We start from the raw sequence: 22,694 nt of genomic DNA, 5'->3' as shown, positions 1-22,694 counted from the left end.
AGCTGAACCTAGCCACACAGTCATGTGTGTACAGGGAGTACAATAGGGGGCTGAGGACGCAACCCTGGGGCGATCCTGTGCTCAGGGTGAGGGACTTCGATGTATTCCCTCCCATCTTGACTACCTGGGGCCTGGTGGTGAGAAAGTCCAGGACCCAGGCACACAGGGAGGTGTTGAGCCCCAATTCCAGTAGCTTCCCGGCCAGTCTGGTGGGGACTATCGTGTTGAAGGCTGAACTGTAGTCTATGAACAGCATCCTCACGTAGCCCCCCTTCTGGCTGTCCAGATGGGAGAGAGCGGTGTGCAAGACCTGGGAGACCGCATCGTCCGTGGACCTGTTCGGACGGTATGCAAACTGCAACGGGTCCATGTTCCGAGGGAGGAAGGCGCAGATGTGACTCTTCACCAGCCTCTCAAAGCATTTCATGACTACCGAGGTAAGGGCCACCGGACGGTAGTCATTCAGGCAGGCTGGGGAGGCATTTTTTGGTACCGGTACAATGATGGATTTTTTGAAGCAGGCAGGGACCACGGACTTGTTTCTCACTCATAATGGCTTCTTTGACTTTCATTGGCACAACTTTAGTTCTCATGTTGATAAACACCAATACAAGGTGATGGAAAGACTGGAAAAAAGAATAGGTGCTGAGAGCTCCCTTATACCTGCATTAAGGAGGCATTTAAACACACCTGGGCAATTACAAACACTCGTGAAGCCATGTGTCCCAAACATTATGGTGCTCTGAAATAGGAGACTATGCATAAATACAGCTGCAATTTCTACATGATGAAACCAAAATGTATAAAAATGGCCTTCATGAAAACCTGACAATCTGCACTTTAACCACATGCAATTTTTACTATTACAAATCTCAAATTGTGGAGTAAAGAGGCAAATAAATAAATGATGGGTCTTTGTCCCAAACATTATGGAGGACACTACTTAGTTTTAGGAATACAGTGGGGAAACAGGCCCTTTGGCCCACACCGACAAGCGATTACCCATTAGTTCTCCCACTAGTTATATCCTACACATTAGGGACAATTTACAGAAGTCAATTAACCTACAAACCTGCACGTCTTTGGAATGTGGGAGGAAACCAAAGCACCCAGAGAAAACACCATGCGGTCACAGGGAAAACACATTTCGTACAGACAGACTCTGTAGTCAGGGTCAAACCCAGGTCTCTGGCAGGTAGCAGCGGTAAGGAAGCAGCTCCACTGCTGCACTACTGTGCCGCCCAGTCTTGAGCCAAATTGTTCCCAGTCATTTTCAGAGATGGAAAACATAAAGATTTTAATAGGAAATGATCCAAACGTACAAACACATTCAAATGGGAAAATGACAGGCAGGCATTCAGGAGAGTCTAAAAGTCTATAATGGGAGGTAATAAAATAAGTTCATAAGTTAAAACTTGTTTAGTTGACAAGTTACTTAGCATGCTGTCATTTGGCCACATAAATACGGGTATGAAACTGTCAAAGTTAATACTATTTTACTCAATTTTCGAATCATTTCAATAGAAAATGGAAATGACTGACAACTTATTGTCATAGACCAATGTATATATAACATGTTGATTATAGATCACTTGATAACTATGGGGATATTTTTTGTTTGATTCAAATGCAACTTTGTAAATAGATAATTGAACAGTTATTATATAGGAGACTATTAGCAATGGAAATGAGCGACAGGCTTCTTCTGCCTGCTCCACCATTCAGTAAGATCATGATTGATATTAAGTTGAGCCTCAACATTTTCTTGCCCGATTCTCATGAACCTTATTCTCAAAATCTATATCAGTCTGATACTGAGCGCACTGAATGACTCAGCATCAACAGCTCTGGGAATAATTATAAAGATTCACAACCTTTGAAGTTCTTCCAAATCTCAGTCTGACATAGTCAATTCAATCCTCAAGGCGTGTAGGAAAGAACTGCAGATGCTGGTTTAAATCAAAGGTACATGCTGCCTGTACCACTGAGTTACTCCAGCATTTTGTGTCTGCCTTCAATCCTCAAGACAATGTTTTCAAGTTCATCTATGCTCTGAGATGATGGATTCAAAAAATCTCCAAGTCAAAATAACACTCGAGTCTCAGGCATGATATTCCTTTTTTACAATTAAAAGTTATGTTTGACATACAGTGAATAGAACATGCAGCGAGTAGAGTAAAGAATTGCTAGACACAATGGAGCTGGAGTAACTCAGCAGGTCAGGCAGTATCTCTGGAGAACATGGAAAAGTGACATTTCAGGTCTGGATCCTTCTATCGCCAGTCGGAAGGGTCCCGACCTGAAACGTCACCTATCCATGGTTTGCAGAGATGCTCCCTGACCTGAGCTATTGCAAAAATTGTAGTTTGTTTTCGTCACTTTGTGTCTTTTTTTGTAAACCAGCGTCTGCAGTTCCTTGTTTCTACTCTTCCAATTTACTGGAATGCTTTCTGGGATAATGGGTTTGCTTTATGGAGACAGCTAGCTCTGTATTCTCCAGTGCTCAGGAGGTGAAAGTGATGGTCTGGTTTGGATTAGCTTAGTTTATTTTCAGGTGTTCAAGGTACAGTAAAAAACAATTATGTTGCGTGCTATCCAGTCAACGGAAATACTATACGTGATTACAATCAAGCCTTCAACAGTTTATAGATACATTATAAGATCATAAGATAATAAGTGATAGCAGAATTAGGCCATACGGCCCAATATGTCTTTTCCGCCATTTAATCATGACTGATCTCTCCCTCCTAACCTCATTCACCTGCCTTCTCTGCATAACCTCTGACACCCATTTTAATCAAGAATATATCTCTCTGCCTTAAATATATTGACTGACTTTGCCTCCACAACCTTCTGTGGTAAAGAATTCCACAGATTCACCACCCTCTGACTAAAGAAATTCCTCCTCATCTCCTTCCTAAAAGAAAGTCCTTTCATTCTAATGCTATGACCTCTAGTCCTAGGCTCTCCCACTAGTGGAAACATCCTCTCCACATCCACTCTATCCAAGCCTTTCACTATTCTGTACATTTCAATGAGGTCCCCCCTCATTCTTCTAAACTCCAGCCAATATAGGCACAGTGCTGTCAAAGGGAATATGTTTAGTGCAAGTATAATATTTAGTCCTTGATTATGCTGGTGGCCTTGCTGAGGCAACGTTAAGTGTAGATGGAGTTAATATATAACCATATAACAATTACAGCACAGGAACAGGCCCTACAAGTCCATGTCGAACAATTATTTTCCCTTAGCCCCACCTGCCTGCACTCATACCATAACCCTCCATTCCCTTCTCATCCATATGCCTATCCAATTTATTTTTAAATGATAAAAATGAACCTGCCTCCACCACTTCCACTGGAAGCTCATTCCGCACAGCTACCACTCTCTGAGTAAAGAAGTTCCCCCTCATGTTACCCCTAAACTTCTGTCCCTTAACTCTGAAGTCATGTCCTCTTGTTTGAATCTTCCCTATTCTCAAAGGGAAAAGCTTGTCCACATCAACTCTGTCTATCCCTCTCATCATTTTAAAGACCTCTATCAAGTCCCCCCCTTAACCTTCTGCGCTCCAGAGAATAAAGACCTAACTTATTCAACCTTTCTCTGTAACTTAGTTGTTGAAACCCAGGCAACATTCTAGTAAATCTCCTCTGTACTCTCTCTATTTTGTTGACATCCTTCCTATAATTGGGCGACAAAAAATTGTACATGTTAATGCAAGGGTGGTTGGTTTGCGTGATGGTCTGGGCTGCGTTCATTGGAAGTTTGAGTTCACATAGTGTGCCAACAGGCTGGATGCATTGAGCACGTTACCACTGGCTGAATAGTCTGGAACCAGAGATCACATTCTCAGAATAAGGAATTGGTGATTTAGGACTAAGATGAGAAATGTCTTCATTTACATACAAGGATCATTAGATTTCTGGACATGAACTACTATCTACCATTTTGGTGACCCTGGAACTATCCTTGATCAGACTTTGCACTAAACGGTATTTCCTTACCATGTATCTATACACTGTAAATGGCTCGATTGTAATCATGAATTGTCTTTCTGCTGACTGGATAGCATGCAACAAAAGCTTTTCACTGTACCTCGGTACAAGTGACAATAAACTAAACTGTAACTGTAACATTATGGGACTCTGGTGTTATGACAGATCGAAGATCAGCCATGTTCGTGATGAAAGGGATAGCAGGCTCAGATGGTCAATTAGAAAGGAACAGAGACAGGGAACTGCAGATGCTGGAATCTTGAGCAAAGCACAGAGTACTTAGGAACAAGATTTGGTCATCTAACATCTTGAGCTTCCCCTACCATTACCCCTCATTGGATGCATTTTGAACATTTCTTGTTTTAAGATTTGTAATTCCTTCTCTAAAAGAACTCTAACCTCTAAGTGAAAATTGCACTTTACTCGGAGCATCTCCACTCTACTGGTTCAAATATTGTTTAAACTTTCAAATCTACTAGACTGTAGTTCAATATCTGTAGTGGCAGGAGGGCATTGTAGTTTCTGCACTACAGTATTGTACTCAACATCTTAATCAGAATTGGCTTTCAGTAAATGCACCAAGTCCACAAATATGAGACAATGAGAACGCCCTCATGAGACTACAATTGTGGTTAGTTTTAAACCATTGCATCAACTGACCACATCCGAATACCCATCGGGGTATAATGAACCATCACCAGTAGATGCACAGCACTTGACCCAGCTCACCACAAAACATTGTTACACTTTCCTGTCCAAGTCACTTTGGACTAACACACGCTCGCCTGCTCCTACAATTTTCAATGCCACGTGTCCTTAGATTTGCTGTATTATAAAAGTATTATTTTTGAAATCCATCTGAAGGCAGTGACGAATATCTCTTCAAGATTTCTTACTTGAAAGCGTTTCAGAAATTACTATTAGGTTTTCCTTTGTTGTCAAAAGTAGGACTCAAATGGTTTTAAAATGTGACAAACTGTAGCCAACTATTTGAAAAGTCCCTTTTTATTTCAGAATCAAAGAACCTACTTCAATAAACACAATGCTAATGTTCTGACACTTCATACAGCATTGACAAAAGCAAAATACCACAGAAACTAAAAATCTAAACCAAAAAACACTGGAAAAGCTCAGCAGATCACACAACCTCCGTAGAACCCAAATGCTAATTCTACTTTATTTCACATTGCGATGAATTGTGCTTTGCTATGCTATTTAGAATGGACAAACTGTATAATATTAATCACAGCATTAATTTCAAAATGTTTTAAAGACCACGGTCAGTTAAGTAGAAGGTCAGTAAAGGGAAGAAGTGAGAGATAAAAAGGGTACAATAAGAAAATGGTAATCCATCGGAATACAAGATCAGTCATGTGCAACACAGTAGTGCATTATTTCATACCACTACCACATAACTCCAGGTATCTGGATTCAATCCTGACATTAGGTGCTGTCTGTGCAGTATTTACACAGTCTCTCCATGATTGCACCGATTTCTTTCTTCATCCCAAAGACAAACTAATAGGATAATCTATTAATAGTTCATTATTACTATATATATTGTCATGAGTGGAGGCAGGAGAATTGGGGAGGAGTAGGTGGGCATATGAGAGAGAATAGGTTGCTGGGAGATATATGGGACTGATGGCTCTGTTCCAACACCCAGCATAGACTTCATGGGTAAAATGGCTGCCTCGTGTGCTGGAAGGAAATTTTTCTTTAATAATGATTTTTTAAAAAATGTGCGGTTAATCTTCAAACATTGCTAAATTAATTTGCTAGTCTCTTACCCATCATTCCAGTTCTCGTTAGCTGCCTCTTCTGCCACCAGACTTTCATACTCATTTACAGCATACCGCTCCCAGTCAGTCATTTCTGGTCCCTCATTCTCCACATCCTGCTGCACAGGGAAGATTGCAATTGCAGAGGTTTCACAACAGTTTTTTACATAGTTATGAATGGAGCTTAAAAACACTGCACAATTCTCCCTGTTTTTACAGACAGCTTAATTGTACAAGTCTCATGCATAGACGATTAATTCCAATTTTTACAGAACTACTCAATTTTATGGGCACTTTTCCCCTTGAATATCCAAAGATATAATCTGGCGTGACCTACTCTAACCAAACATATTCAAAGTTTATTTGGGTAATTGGAAATTTACCATTTATAAAATTTAAGGAAAGATCCAAGTGACAACTAGTAACTTTTATTGAAGATCTAAAGAATTAAAAATGAAAATTATGCAAAGAGTAGCTTGAATAGAAACAAAGGAAGAAATTGAAAGGATGTATTTTTGTTTTTAGGGTCGATTCTTGGCAATGCATACTTGATCCAAAAGAGCCCCACACATTAGCCAGCAATAAAGATGCATATGAGAATGAGTAATGCATATAACAATGTGGTACATCCAAGTATTAATGTATATGGACCTCAAAGCCCAAAGCTCCCTCGAGAATGGACAAGATCAACGTGATAAGAAGTTATTCCCAACCAAGGGCGATGGTGCGGGAGACGGTGTTAATTCCTATTGAACTTGCAACAAGCTGTGATAGTTTATTCAGAATGATGCCTTTGCATTGTAGGTTTCTTTGGAGATAATCAACTGGTGGCTAAGCCTCCTCAGTACCCAATAACTTTCAGAGCAATATAGTATCTGATGATTTACATTATTGTTTGCATTACAATGATGAAACAACTACGATCTGAAACTGGAGTGACAGCCCAGTTGAATGGAGTCAGAGACGAGGCAAATATTTCCTTAATGATTCCTACACCGTTCTTTTTGAGGTTTAGCAACCGTAATACTAGTTTAGATCATTTATTTTGCTTCATTAAGATTGTGGAGTCTCTCATCATGGGATGTTTTAAGAATTTAGGAATGTCGTACAAAGGATATGATTTAGTGTTAAAACAATTACCCTCTGGATAGAAAAAGGATCCTTTTGCTCGTGCTCCAAATACTTGTCGATGTTAAAAAGGGTGTCGAAAAATAAATTTGCCATCTTACATTTCTTCAGATCGTGAAGTGTGATTTTTCCTGTACAACAAAATTGGCAAGTTAATTTAATAAAAAATTTACTTTAAACAAACTTAATAATAATATTTATTTATACTATAAATAACTTGGGGTTTATGCGGCTTGACAATAAAAGTCTTGAATCTCTCCTATAATATACCAAGTTGCATGTTCATACGATTCCTCCCTGATCATCTGAAGCTGCTAGTTAGCTTTTTTCCCCATTGCCAAAGCAAACACTAATACGAAAATATGTGTTAAAAATCCATTCCAACATCACTGTTATCTAATATACTTTTTTCCATTGCCAAAGCAAACACTAATATGAAAGTATGTGATTGTGATAAAAATCTATTCCAACATCACTATTATCTAATATACACACTACTCACCCATTTATGGTTTAGGAAGGAGTTGTAGGTTTGCAGTTAAGAGTAGGAATACTTTTTTTTCTTTCACAAACCACTACTAACCCCCCCCCCCCCCCCCCCCCCCCCCCCATCATCAGTCTGAAGAAGGGTTTGGCCCGAAACGTTGCCTATTTCCTTCGCTTTATAGATGCTGCCTCACCCACTGAATTTCTCTAGAATTTTTGTCTACCTTCGATTCTCCAGCATCTGCAGTTTCTTCTTGAACACCCCCCCCCCCAACCACTCATCCTTTCTCCAAGCCTAGTTTGTAATAATAGCTTTACTATTAAGGACTGGCTGAGATTTCCAGAAAGTGTGCCACAATGAAACAAATGATATTCGTCATCTAATTATTGAAAACCCCAAGTTGGACATACTTAGTGCTGACCAAACAAATATATCTTGCAGCGCAGTCATCCCACAGACATGAACACACATAGCTCCGTCAAAAAAGTCAATCAAAAGTACTTCAACATAAATATATTTCGCATAATGGCAGGCAACGCCATTGTAGTGGGAGACTCCATTGTGAGAGGTACGGACAGGGGTTTCTGCGGCAACAGACGGGATGTGAGGATGGTGTGCTGCCTTCCTGGTGCCAGGATCCAGGATGTCACGGACAGAGTGCAGAAAATCCTCAAGGGCGAAGTTGAACATCCGGAGGTGGTAGTGCATGTCGGCACAAACGATGTCGGAAAGAAGGGGATGAATATTCTGCAGCGTGACTTTAGAGAGCTCGGAAAAATGCTGAAAAGCAGGACCTCCAGGATTGTTATCTCCGGTTTGCTTCCAGTTCCTCGTGCCGGCGAGAGCAGGAACAGGGAGATACGGGACCTGAACGTGTGGCTGAGGAACTGGTGCACGGAGCAGGGATTTAGATTCTTAGATCACTGGGATCTGTTTTGGGGTAAGGGGGAACTGTACAAAAGGGATGGATTGCATCTTAACAGGTGTGGGACCAGCATTCTGGCAGGCAGGTTTGCCACTGCTACACGGGTGGTTTAAAACTGAATAAGGGGGGTGGGGTGTCGAATGGGATAGTGGGGGATGGAGTTAAAGGGAAAGGGTTTCTTAAATGTGTGAGCATAGAGACTGAGGGGTGTAAAATGAGGGTAGAAGCAATAGGTAGCAAGGTGAAAAGTAAAAGTGGCAGGCAGACAAATCCAGGGCAAAAATCAAAAAGGGCCACTTTTCAGCATAATTGTATAAGGGGTAAGAGTGTTGTAAAAACAAGCCTGAAGGCTTTGTGTCTCAATGCAAGGAGCATTCGTAATAAGGTGGATGAGTTGAATGTGCAGATAGCTATTAATGACTATGATATAGTTGGGATCACAGAGCCATGGCTCCAGGGTGACCAAGGCTGGGAGCTGAACATCCAGTGATATTCAATATTCAGGAGGGATAGACAGAAAGGGAAAGGAGATGGGGTAGCGTTGCTGGTTAGAGAGGAGATTAACGCAATAGAAAGGAAGGACATTAGCTTTGAGGATGTGGAATCGTTATTGGTAGAGCTGCGAAACACTAAGGGGCAGAAAACGCTAGTGGGAGTTGTGTACAGGCCACCTAGCAGTAGTAGTGAAGTTGGAGATGGTATCAAACAGGAAATTAGAAATGCGTGCAACAAAGGTAAAACAGTTATAATGGGTGACTTCAATCTACATATAGATTGGGTGAATCAAATTGGCAAGGGTGCTGAAGAAGAGGATTTCTTGGATAGTTTTCTAAACCAATATGTAGAGGAACCAACGAGAGAGCACGCTATTCTAGACTGGGTATTGAGTAATGAGGAAGGGTTAGTTAGCAGTCTTGTTGTGCGTGGCCCCTTGGGCAAGAGTGACCATAATATGGTTGAGTTCTTCATTAGGATGGAGAGTGACATCGTTAATTCAGAAACAAGGGCCCTGAACTTAAAGAAAGGTAACTTTGAGGGTACGAGACGTGAATTGGCCAAGATAGGCTGGCGATTGATTCTTAATGGGTTGACGGTGGATATGAAATGCAAGGCATTTAAAGACTGCATGGATGAACTACAACAATTGTTCATCCCAGTTTGGCAAAAAAAAAAATCAGGGAAGGTAGTGCATCCGTGGATAACAAGGGAAATCAGGGATAGTATCAAAACAAAAGATGAAGCGTACAAATTAGCCAGAAAAAGCAGCCTACCAGAGGACTGGGAGAAATTCAGAGACCAGCAGAGGAGGACAAAGGGCTTAATTAGGAAAGGGAAAATAGATTATGAAAGAAAACTGGCAGGGAACATAAAAACTGACTGCAAAAACTTTTATAGATATGTGAAGAGAAAAACATTAGTTAAAACAAATGTAGGTCCCTTGCAGTCAGAAACGGGTGAATTGATCATGGGGAACAAGGACATGGCAGACCAATTGAATAACTACTTTGGTTCTGTCTTCACTAAGGAAGACATAAATAATCTGCCGGAAATAGCAGGGGACCGGGGGTCAAATGAGATGGAGGAACTGAGTGAAATCCAGGTTAGCCGGGAAGTGGTGTTAGGTAAATTGAATGGATTAAAGGCCGATAAATCCCCAGGGCCAGATAGGCTGCATCCCAGAGTACTTAAGGAAGTAGCCCCAGAAATAGCGGATGCATTAGTGATAATTTTTCAAAACTCTTTAGATTCTGGAGTGGATCCTGAGGATTGGAGGGTAGCTAATGTAACACCACTTTTTAAAAAGGGAGGGAGAGAGAAAACGGGGAATTACAGACCAGTTAGTCTAACGTCGGTAGTGGGGAAACTGCTAGAATCAGTTATTAAAGATGGGATAGCAGCACATTTGGAAAGTGGTGAAATCATTGGACAAAGTCAGCATGGATTTATGAAGGGTAAATCATGTCTGCCGAATCTTATAGAATTTTTCGAGGATGTAACTAGTAGAGTGGATAAGGGAGAACCAGTGGATGTGTTATATCTGGACTTTCAGAAGGCTTTCGACAAGGTCCCACATAAGAGATTAGTATACAAACTTAAAGCACACAGTATTGGGGGTTCAGTATTGATGTGGATAAAGAACTGGCTGGCAGACAGGAAGCAAAGAGTAGGAGTAAACGGGTCCTTTTCACAATGGCAGGCAGTGACTAGTGGGGTACCGCAAGGCTCAGTTCTGGGACCCCAACTATTTACGATATATATTAATGATTTGGATGAGGGAATTGAATGCAACATTTCCAAGTTTGCGGATGACACGAAGCTGGGGGGCAGTGTTAGCTGTGAGGAGGATGCTAGGAGACTGCAAGGTGACTTGGATAGGCTGGGTGAGTGGGCAAATGTTTGGCAGATGCAGTATAATGTGGATAAATGTGAGGTTATCCATTTTGGTGGCAAAAAACAGGAAAGTAGACCATTATCTAAATGGTGGCCGAATAGGAAAGGGGGAGATGCAATGAGACCTGGGTGTCATGGTACACCAGTCATTAAAAGTAGGCAGGCAGGTGCAGCAGGCAGTGAAGAAAGCCAATGGTATGTTAGCATTCATTGCAAAAGGATTTGAGTATAGGAGCAGGGAGGTTCTACTGCAGTTGTACAGGGTCTTGGTGAGACCACACCTGGAGTATTGCGTACAGTTTTGGTCTCCAAATCTGAGGAAATACATTCTTGCCATAGAGGGATTACAGAGAAGGTTCACCAGACCGATTCCTGGGATGTCGGGACTTTCATATGAAGAAAGACTGGATAGATTCGGTTTGTACTCGCTAGAATTTAGAAGATTGAGGGGGATCTTATAGAAACTTACAAAATTCTTAAGGGGTTGGACAGGCTAGATGCAGGAAGATTGTTCCCGATGTTGGGGAAGTCCAGAACAAGGGGTCACAGTTTAAGGATAAGGGGGAAATCTTTTAGTACCGAGATGAGGAAAACTTTTTTCACACAGAGAGTGGTGAATCTCTGGAATTCTCTGCCACAGAAGTTAGTTGAGGCCAGTTCATTGGCTATATTTAAGAGGTAATTAGAGAAACATAGAAATTAGGTGCAGGAGTAGATGAGCCTGCACCGCCATTCAATATGATCATGGCTGATCATCCAACTCAGTGCCTGACTAACTCCCTCTTAAATGTGATCAGGGGGCAGGGGGTATGGAGACAAGGCAGGTACAGGATACCGAGTTGGATGATCAGCCATGATCATATTGAATTACGGTGCAGGCTCGAAGGGCCGAATGGCCTACTCCTGCACCTATTTTCTATGTTTCAATAATCAGCAACATGGTTCATTTAATAAAAAACTGAAGGAATAGAATTAATTTGCACTGAAAACACAAACATGACTAGATCAGATGAATTTGCATCACTATCAAATGATTACCTTCGCATTCTGGCTTAACAAGATCAAGCAATTGACAAAGGCAGTCCTCAAAAGGCAATGGTTCAATAGACATGCATTCAAGCTTCTTGCACTGTTCCTCGTAGAAATAGTCCAGTTCATACATGGATAGCACTCCATCTCCATCGAGGTCCAAACAGCGAAACCAGTACTCAATACTGTCAAATGAGAAAATAACAATCAGTGCCAAGATATTGTATTTCATTTTATTCATTTGCAATGTGGAAAACAAACACAATTAATTGAATGGTGGTAGCCCTCTTCTCAGCCTATTTTTTTCAAATGTTCCAAAGGTATAAAAAAGTTAATAGAAACTGCTGCTGGAATACTTTAATTTAAATATGAACCCTTTGTTTTGATGCAGTTCCACGTCGTCAATATTTCCCTTTACCCCTGTCATCTCTTTTCTGAGTAGGAAGCTTGCTTCATGTAAGATGTCATTTGTTAAATTTACAAATGTTCACAAGGGCTGGTGATCAATTATATTAGTTTAGAGCTTAGTTCAGAGATACAGCATGGAAACAGGCACTACAGCCCTCCAAATCCACATAGACTGTTGTTCATTCGTTCATCCTAGATCTATGTTATTCTCAATTTCTCATACCTCATTGAAACATACAGAATAGTGAAAGGCTTGGATAGAGCGGATGTGGAGAGGATGTTTCCACTAGTGGGAGAGTCTAGGACTAGAGGTCATAGCCTCAGAATTAAAGGACGTTTTTTTAGGAAGGAGACGAGGAGAAATTTCTTTAGTCAGAGGGTGGTGAATCTGTGGAATCCTTTGCCACAGAAGGTTGTGGAGTCCAATTCAGTGGATATTTTTAAGGGAGAGATGGATTTTTGATTAGTGTCAGAGGATATGGGGAGAATGTGGTTAGGAGGGAGAGATAGATCAGCCATGATTGAATGGCGGAGTAGACTTGATGGATCGAATGGCCTAATTCTACTCATCTTCCTTACGACCTCCTTACACACCAGGGGCACTTTAAGGCCAATTAGCATACAAACCCACATCTTTGGGATGTGGGAGGAAATCAAAACACCCATATGGTCACAGGAAAACACACACACATCAGCTCCACCAGCTGCACCACTGTGCTGCCCTTGTGTTTAAAGTTAGTTTAAATTTAGTTAAAGACTTAAAAATCAAGTCTCCAAAGCAGGCTCCTTAATTTAAACGTTTCTTGCAAACTTACTGTCTCAACTGACTCAGTTCTTATGTCCTGTTGAAAATGGTTAATGGATACATTAGCTAGCTAAAGACATTTTTAAAACATTTAGGGCTACTAATTATGGCAGGAGGGCATTGGAGCGAGAGCGAGACCAGACCTAAATAACTGGAGGCGTTGGAGAGATGGTGAAGAGTTGGTCAGAGGACATAGCTCAGGTGATCAGAGGGGGGAAAAAAGTGATGCAGTGTCATCTTTATGCTTGAATGTTCCTAACCTATATAGGTCAGACTGATGTGCATTTGCTCTGTTAATGCAAGGTGCAAATTTAGACTTTTGTTTGACATGACAGAGGCTTTTTTACAGAAGATCAAGCTAGAGAAACTGCTCAGAACAATTGGTGCCTCCGCTCCAATAAAAGATGAATGTTATTTCAATGAGGGAATAAAACAGAATGGTATTATTACATTTATACATATTTTAAATTAGGTACTCTGAAATCTTGACAGTCCAAATTCAAAGTCTAATTTAAGTAACTACATCCAACTATTGAAATCACTAAAAATAATCAAACAACATATTCAACTTCATTTACAAAATTCCACGACAGAAAATGTAATAATTTTGCTTCCTTTATTATTAAATCGATTATTCACCTGGTTGGTGTCTTTTTATCCTCTTCTGAAATCAAAAACCACACAAAGTCTGCATAACCAATTTTCCTTTCTTTTCTAGTATTCTTATGCCTGCAAAATATGCAACAATTTTAAAGTTACGTTTAAACTTGGTACATTTTAGGTACTTTATGGAGTAATTTCACCAGGTGCTGGTAATGAGCTATATTACTCACCTCTTGTGCCAACTTATAATTAAGGCCATAATTTATTGTAATAGTGTATCTAAGCAAATGTGATCAGTCAGACTTGTGCTTTTAAAAACTTACACGACACTTGCTGAAGAGTGTGAAATGTGATCATCCAGAGCGGAAAATAGGGGACCAACTGTCCTTTCTTTAATCAGTTTGAACAACTGAGAAATTGACTGGACAAGGACTGATAGAAGTTAAAATGGATGAATTCTAATGTCAAAAGCAGGTACAAAAACATCAACAGATGGTGATGAAGAAGGATGGAAAGGATTTATACAAAATCACCAACAATTACAATCTGAAGAAATAAAACATCATATGTAATGGTACAAAAGTTGGCAATTACATTAAAGCTGCATTGTGCAATAGGGTATGCAGATTTTTGGTGATTAGACCAAACTACAATTTATAATTGTTATATCTACAATGCAAATAGAGCAACTACAGTTAATATATTTCAATACAGATAGGGCAATGTGGTCTCTAAGGGAGCAGAAATATACATTAAGGTCATATACATCCTTTTATTAGGCACTCAGAATTAAAAATAATTTCACGGATACTAACTATTTTTTTGGTTTCTCCAATTTACAAAAAGCCTTAGCGCACACACAATGAAACCACTGCATGTTGCTCCCACTGGAATCATTCAGTCAATAGGAGAGTATTACAATTACACAGCCAATTCATTCTATACAGATGGAAATAATTTTGGGGATCAGATGGCGACCACTCATACTAGGACAGTAAACTTCTGACCTGCTCTTATAGCCATCTTTGTGCGACTCTGCAAATCGTTTATGGTTAATGAGGATCTCAAATATTGATTAGGAGGGGGGGGGCAGAGTAAAGAACAAAAATAAATATCCGCAAAAGTATTACAGATGAGTCTCAGTGGGAGGTGGGCATTTGTGGCGCAGATGTTCACTACCTTTAACAGCATGGCTTAGGTCTTGTCCGGGAACATTACCATCTGGTTCGGGAATTGCTCTGCCAAGGACAAGAAGGCTCTGCAGAGAGTAGTGCGTTCGGCCGCTGTAGGGAGGCACTGGGATTTGCAAACAAACAAAAAGAGACCATGCAACAGAGATTCTAAATCAGGCAAACGCCTCCGTTGCCATAGTGAGAACGGAGGGTTGAGAAGGATTTTTGACAAGGCAATTCGCACTGTAAACTGAAGATGTACAGAACGTTTTTCCTTCTAGGATGCAAAATAATATGTGTGTTATGATTGTAAATAACGTTGTTGTTTTGTGTTCCGCGATTATTGACCACTTTCATTTCACTAACCATCACAAATCAAACTTGACTTCCTTGACTGTAGACTGGGATAACAAAAAATGCAAAGCAAATTATCATTGAAAATATTGACAAAAGTGCCAAAAGGAGTCCTGAAACCGTAAATAACAGCGGGTTACTGACCTGATCAGTAACCATCACAATCACCTTCCTTAGACTGATAACAAATATAGCACATTGAAAATAGACAAAAGTGCAAAAAGGAGGAAACTCAGCGGGTGAGGCAGCATCTATGGAGCGAAGGAAATGGGCAACGTTTCGGGCCGAAACCCTTCTCCAGATAGCCAGTCTAGACACTGACATTGAAAAGTTCGCCCTTTATTCCACTTAACATTTTTATTGATACGTTGCTTTGATGTCATGAGGTCAGCCTCATCTCTAGATTTCAACTCGTCCTCCATATTTGGACAAAGTATTTGAGGTTTGGAGCCAAGTGCTCCTGGTAGAAGCCATTATCGAAAAGAATGAACGGGCTACTGGTGAATGGGCCACTTCATAGCTCTACTAATTATGATTTAAATTACTGTTATGATGACTGACAGTGGATTAATAAAGTGGTAATCGGGAAGATAAACCATGCCCTGTTTATATGGTCAGGACACACAGGAAATGTTGTCCATATTGCCACAGAGATGAGTGTTATGATAGTGATGGGAATGGGATCACAAGTTTTCAGCTCCCATGAAACATGAACCTTTTGCGTTGCTGTTGAATAGTTTTTGGTTAAAAGAAAAATAATCTCACCAAATCAGAACAAAATGCGATGGTAAATGTGCAAAATTATAAAGGTAATTTGATCATTAAAGTTGTTCTGTGGCAAACCAGAATAAAGTAACACTCAGGATATTTACCTTGTAACGGCTCCAGAGAAAATCCTTTCTATCATTCTGCTCGATATAGCTAAAAAAAGAAAGGATCATTCAAGCTATAATCACAGCACCTCCTGTAAAATGAAGAAACTTCGTAATATACACGTAGATTCACCAAATCAATAGATGTTATAACTAGGTTCGGCACTAACAATATCTGCAGTTTTAAACCTTCAAATCATTCATCTGCAAGAATAATCTAATCAATACCACATTCAAAACAAAGTAGATTTGATATTAATGGATTGCTTATATCATGCTAAAGTCATTGTATTCTTCAAAGGAATTTTTAAACTATCAGCAAAAATATGGTGCAAAATTTTTTTCAGACTAATCTCAGCTGTTAAACAGGCAAATCTGGTTCGAATCATTTAAAAAATAAGGCAACATATTTGTGTTCATGGACACAATGGCCTCACGTTTTTCTAGAGGTCACAGAAAGTAATCAAAATCCATTATCCCAAAGGAATAATGTCCTTGAATGAGAAACCTGCACCGATCTCAACATCACAGCTAGTGAATTCTATAAAGGTCCAGGGTTTTTCCATTAGTGATTTGACAGCATGTTAATTTACACCCTCCTCCCATTGCTCCTTCACCGATCAGCCCTCATTCACTTTCAGCATCGTGAAAATCCAAGCCTTGATGTCAAAGTTTTATCACAATTAGCTAAATAAGTTTTCTAATAACTGAAGGCAAGATAAAATGGCAGGTTTTTTTAAATTACAGAGATGAATTCTATGGGATTTCTCTGTTCATCCATCTCACTCCCTCCACCACAACCATCATGTTCGCGCGTCAATGAATGCACACAGGGCGATTCAGCAACAAAAAATAGCCAATTTGTATAATTGCTCAAAATGAGATGTTATTGAAATGGATTTGAATTCTATCACAACCTGGGTGAGAAGTTGGACCATGTTGAAGCAAAAGCTAATAAGAAAGTTAGGGAGCTTGAATTCAGCTTAGACTGTTTGACACCCAATTGTGGTCAACATTCACCACATATAACAATTATCCATCTTGCCTAAAGAGTGACCAATGGAATATTCTTTAAAAAAAAAAAATCCTTCAAGTGGTAGCAACTATAATGATGAACAAGATCACAGATGAATGGTTTTGCACTAATAGAGAACTGAAGAAAAAGGTTTCCTGACTTAACCATCTCACGATGATAAATGGAATTAATATAAATTTCCCCTTCTCATATATTTGGATTTAATTATTTTTTTTCTCCAAAATAAAAATGATTATTGATGGGCTGAGATTTAATTATACAGTGACAAAAGGAGCAGGATGAAAAATGGCAAGTACAATGCAGATTTTTGTTTTGTGGTTTGGTTTATGTTCCAGAAAATAAAAGGGGCCGATTTGAAATAGTTTATCCAGATAGCTGTTCACCATTTATTCATGCATGATCTGTCATTTGAAGCATCTAACAGCTGACTATTAATGACCTGCTACTTCATGTTGCATGTCATACCATCATCATTATGTCTTGCCAGGTCCTTCTGATCAATGTAGAGGTCATGGTCAGTGTCAAGTTCCCAGAACTTACAATAGATCACATAAAAGTGCTCATAGGAGAAAAATTCTGTCAGCTGATTAATGTCATCTTCCTCTTCCAATAAGGCTAGATTCTGCAAATTAATAACATACCCTCACTTTAGAATTCATACAAATTATTCAAAAAGTAATTATCCTAACTACTAATACATGTTAGTGAGTAATCTTCTGCCACAGAAAATTTAAACTCAACCATTTTATAGAAAACTCCCACCATGTCTACTTTGTGCAATGATGTGCAGATTATTTGAGAATACATTAGCAAATTTGTAAATCTTTATCTTTGGATCAGCATTGTGCAACTGTATCCATTAAAAAAAAAAAAAGCTTGATTGATTGATTTATTTAATTACATTTGCAATGAAAAGGAGCAAAACATTCATCCATTTCTAGCCATTGAAATTTACTGATTGACAATATAGAGAGGTGCTGAGCATTTTGGTTTGCCCAAGTCATGGTATGCTCAATACGTATTTCAGAGCAAATTCTGAAAGACAGTCAACTGCTTCTCATGTGGGACAAATTATGGAAATGCTACCTCATGGAAGCTTTTGTTAAAAAACAAATTAAAATGTCAGAGAAGATTAATGGAGTTAAATACTTGAATTCATGTGACTCGAGGTTGCATAAGTATTGAGATTTCAAATACTTTACCCGCACAAGTTGAAAAGATCAGTAGGATCGAGTGAGGAGCTAGCACACATGCGGGTTATAAAAGGCAATACCTGCAGAAGGTTACTTTTCCTAATTTCAGTACATGTCATACGTCCTGTCCATGATCTGTTTACTGTGTAAAATATTCTCTGTATGACCTGTGCAATAAAAATAAAAATTAAATCATTAGCATTTGATAACAATTTAATTTAGGAAATAGAATGAGGTACACTATGGTTGATAAGATCCAATGCAGGAAAGTATCTATTGCGGAATGGAAGAATGAAGAGACAATCCAAGTTCTCTGTGAATGATATGGAAATAACAAATGAAATTGAAAAATACCCTCCATGTCTTGGCTAATTCTACATTTAAAAACATGTCGGAACAATGTAGGGCAAAAAAAAAAAAAAAAAAAACAGAAACAAAAGTTTCAACTAAATAAACAAAACAAAAAAATGCAAGCTAAAGGAAATTGCAACCAAACTCCATGTTCTCAATATGCATGGGCAGGCCAACAGTGGCACCGAGCATACCTAAAAATGGTAATGTGCTAGTTTTAGTGAAGATGCAATACAGAACGGCAGCAAAACTCAGCACGCACTGGACAGAGTTAAGCAAACTCACACTCAGGGGATCAGATGAAATCTCAGCAGTCCTACCACATCGTTACCATGGCTACATGAGCAGGCCAGAGGCTGGATGTCCAGCAACAAATGACTTGGGCCTTCCCATCATCTAAAATGTAAAGGTCAAGAGGATGCTGGTCTACCCTCCACTTGCCTGGATGAGTGCAGTGTGAACAATTCTTAGGAAGTCAACATTATCTACAAGAGAACGAGCTGTTTGATTAGCACCGCATCTATCATCCCAAACATTCATCACCTCAATCACTGGCATGCTGTGGTTATAAATTAAACTGTGCTTACTTGCCCAGCCTACTCCAGCAGAACCCGCCAAACCTGTGACATCCAATATGAGGCAAACTCGCATGTAGAGATTGGCAATGATCTGACTGTGTGTGTCCATAAGTGGGCAACTGGCAATTTCAATTGAAGAACATAATTGCAGGACTTTCACTTTGCAAAAGGCTGGCCACTTCCACACTACCTATTTGGACTGGAGTTCAAGAAGGCATCATGAGCGGCTGCAGATTTTCAGCTTGTGACATGCAACTGGGTACTTGGGCTGTCATGCATAGCATCAACATGCCAGGATCCTGATGTGCAATGTGAGAAACTGGAAGATCCAGCGTACAGATAAACTATGAGCTTGGGGTAGTGGATGATCTACAGCATTGGGACCAATAACTGATATGACGTCTTGCAAAGTGAAAACTCAAGTTTTATAAACCATTGCAGTGAAATTCAAACATTTAAAGGAGGTGTTAAGATTAATTTCTTCCTACTGTCTTTTTAAAAAGATACACAACGGGTTTTTTTTAAAACATCTTTGTGACATGCAAAAAGTAAACAAGAACATGCATGTGCTTCAAGTTACGAGCAACCAAAACTACTACAACACTAGTTAATACAGATGCAAGCAACAAATACAACAAAAACAAGACAAGTTAAAATTATTCTCTATCCAAAAGCATCACTTACTGTGGTGACGTATCGAGTGTGAAATTCCGTTGCTTCTCTGAGAAACGTTAGCCCAGGGTGTGCATTCACCACATCCTACAGAAGGAAACCATCAGCCATTCAACCAATCGAGTTTTTATCAAGCTATTTAAACAAAGTTGCTTTATAATCATCGAACACAATCAAAATAATCATGAAGTGAATGGATTGCCACTCGGTCAGAGTGGGAACGTGGTGAGATGTGAGAAGATGTAGCTGCTTCATGCCTCCAATATATAATTTCATGTAAACTACAAGTATTTGTAATTTGTACAGTGAAAAGTTTTGTTTTGCAAACTATCTAATCAAATGTGCTAATACTATACATACTGTGCAATTCAGTGCATTCAGAAAGTATTCAGACCCCTTCACTTTTCCACATTTTGTTACGTTACAGCCTTATTCTAAAAGGTATTAAATTCATTTTTTTTATCATCAATCGACACACAATACCACATAATAAAAAAAGCAAAAATAGGTGTTTAGAAATTTTTGCAAAGTAATTGAAAAGAAATAACTAAAATATCACATGTGCTTAAGTATTCAGACCTTTTGTTGAGGCACCTTTGGCAGAGATTACAGCCTCAAGTCTTCTTGGGTGTGGTGCTACAAGCTTGGCACACCTGTATCTAGGTAATTTATCCCATTCTTCTCTGCAGACCATCTCAAGCTCTGTCAGGTTGGATGGGGAACGTCGATGCAGAGCTATTTTCAGGTCCCTCCAGAGATGTCCAATCGGGTTAAATTCCAGGCTCTGGCTGGGACACTCAAAGACATTTAGACTTGTTACGTAGCCTCTCCTGCATTGTCTTGGCTGTGTGCTTAGGGCCGTTGTCCTGTTGGAAGGTGAACCTCTGCCGCAGTCTGAGGCCCAGAACACTCTGGAGCAGATTTTCATCAAGGGTTTCTCTGTACTTTGCTCCGTTCATCTTCCCCTCAATCCTGACTAGCCTCCCAGTTCCTGCCGCTGAAAAACATCCCCACAGCATGATGCTGCCACCACCATGCTTCACTGTAGGTATGGTATTGGCCAGATGATGAGCAGTGCCTGGTTTCCTCCAGATGTGACGCTTGGCATTAAGGCCAAAGAGTTCAATCTTGGTTTCATCAGACCAGAGAATCTTGTTTCCCATGCCTTTTGGCAAACTCCAAGCGGGCCATCATGTGCCTTTTGCTGAGGAGTGGCTTCTGCTTACCATAAAGGCCTGATTGGTGGAGTGCTGCAGATATAGTTGTCCTTCTGGAAGGTTCTCCATCTTCATAGAGGAACTCTGGAGCTCTGTCATAGTGACCATCGGGTTCTTGGTCACCTCCCTGATCAAGGGCCTGCTCCCCCGATTGCTCAGTTTGGCCGGGTGGCCAGTTCTAAGAAGAGTTCTGGTGGTTCCAAAGTTCTTCCATTTAAGAATGACGGAGACCAATGTGCTCTTCGGGACCTGCAATGTTGCAGAAATTGTTTTATACACTTCCCCGGATCTGTGTCTCGACACAATCCTCTCTCAGAGGTCTCCGGTAATTCCTTCGTCTTCATGGCTTTGTTTTTCCTCTGACATGCACTGCCAACTGTGGGACTTCATATAGACAGGTGTGTGCCTTTCCAAATCATGTCCAATCAATTTAATTTATCACTGGTGGACTCCAATCAAGTTGTAGCATCAAGGATAATCAATGGAAACAGGATGAACCTAAACTCAATGTTGAGTGGCATAGCAAAGGATCTGAATACATATGTAAATGTGATATTTCAGTTATTTCTTTTTAATTACTTTGCAAAAATTTCTAAACACTTGTTTTCACTTCTTCATTCTGGGGTATTGTGTGTAGATTGACGATAAAAAAATGAATTTAATCATTTTAAAATAGGGCTGTAACGTAACAAAATGTGCAAAAAGTGAAGTGGTCTGAATACTTTCTGAATGCACTGTAAATACAACCAAGCCAAACTAGAGTACAATAAGTAGAACAAAGGGAAAGAAAAAAACAACAATATAGCTTTCAGCATTGTAGCATGACAGTTCCGGTGACAAGTCAAATGTCGGACTGTACCTTACTCTGATGGCAGGATGGAAGGACCATTCAGAAGCCGATAATAGAGGGGAATAAACAGTTTCTAAGTTGGGATTTATTGTTAATAAAACTCGATTGTTCACAAAAGATATTAAACAATCTGGAGAAATGGCAGAGAAGCATAATACACCAGCTCTTTAAAAGGTGTAAAAGGCTCAAGGGACTGAATGACCCATTTTCATTTACTGTTTCTTTCTCCGATCAAAGGTCAGTCTAACTAATCTCATTCTGCAAATGCACAATAATCAGAGCAGCACTGTAAGAGTTGTATGGAATAATCAACTGTAGAAAAATGTTTTGAGAAACCAATGAGGAAATTAATGAGGAGATTAAAAAATAATAATGTTGGAACATTGGCCTACATCCCATCTCGGAAAACAGCTCAATGCACGTTAAATGCAGATACTGCACAGCTGCCTTTCTTCTTTTATAAGCAGAAATAGAAGATAGAACACTTTCTAAAAAGGCATTACCAATTTTGTAATACTTGGGAAGGATAACTTGCCACCCGACCCAGTTAATCCTCCCCTTCACTCCCGCAAAATAAGCTTAGCATTGACTGTTGTATGTTGAATGTAGATTTCTCCATTTCCATTTTGTTGCAGATCAATGAACAGCATAGTTTACTTCTTTCTCCAAAACTAAAAAGTTGGCTAAACTGAACTTTTGCATTAAAAAATTGCCAAGGGAAAAATCTGACCTTGAGTGTTGCATTGATTAAGATGGTATGTTTACTTATAAACTGTTTCCATGCATTTTAAATGGAAAGGTGAGGCTTCACTCAGAAACCTAACCACTCTGAATGAAGCAATATATA

The 22,694-nt window shown here is 39.7% G+C and overlaps 1 protein-coding gene across 6 annotated transcripts in view; it reads right to left on the bottom strand.

Annotated features, from left to right (window-relative positions):
- ppp2r3b (protein phosphatase 2, regulatory subunit B'', beta) overlaps positions 1-22,694 on the bottom strand; it is an 87,738-nt gene that overhangs the window by 8,938 nt on the left and 56,106 nt on the right. For 4 of the 6 annotated variants that reach the window (XM_055636462.1, XM_055636464.1, XM_055636463.1 and 1 more), the window contains 8 exons: positions 19,793-19,867; positions 18,260-18,346; positions 17,452-17,608; positions 15,951-15,999; positions 13,589-13,678; positions 11,746-11,921; positions 6,917-7,035; positions 5,786-5,895 (listed from right to left, as the gene is read on the bottom strand). In XM_055636462.1, the coding sequence (XP_055492437.1) occupies positions 5,786-5,895; positions 6,917-7,035; positions 11,746-11,921; positions 13,589-13,678; positions 15,951-15,999; positions 17,452-17,608; positions 18,260-18,346; positions 19,793-19,867 (863 nt within the window). The remainder of the gene's footprint in view (positions 1-5,785; positions 5,896-6,916; positions 7,036-11,745; positions 11,922-13,588; positions 13,679-15,950; positions 16,000-17,451; positions 17,609-18,259; positions 18,347-19,792; positions 19,868-22,694) is intronic. The other 2 variants (XM_055636466.1, XM_055636465.1) reach the window with 2 other exon arrangements.

Source organism: Leucoraja erinacea, chromosome 6 (assembly GCF_028641065.1).
Source record: "Leucoraja erinacea ecotype New England chromosome 6, Leri_hhj_1, whole genome shotgun sequence".
NCBI lineage: Eukaryota > Metazoa > Chordata > Chondrichthyes > Rajiformes > Rajidae > Leucoraja > Leucoraja erinaceus.
The sequence above is the reverse complement of the archived record's forward strand: the minus strand, read 5'-3'. Positions and strand labels throughout refer to the sequence as shown.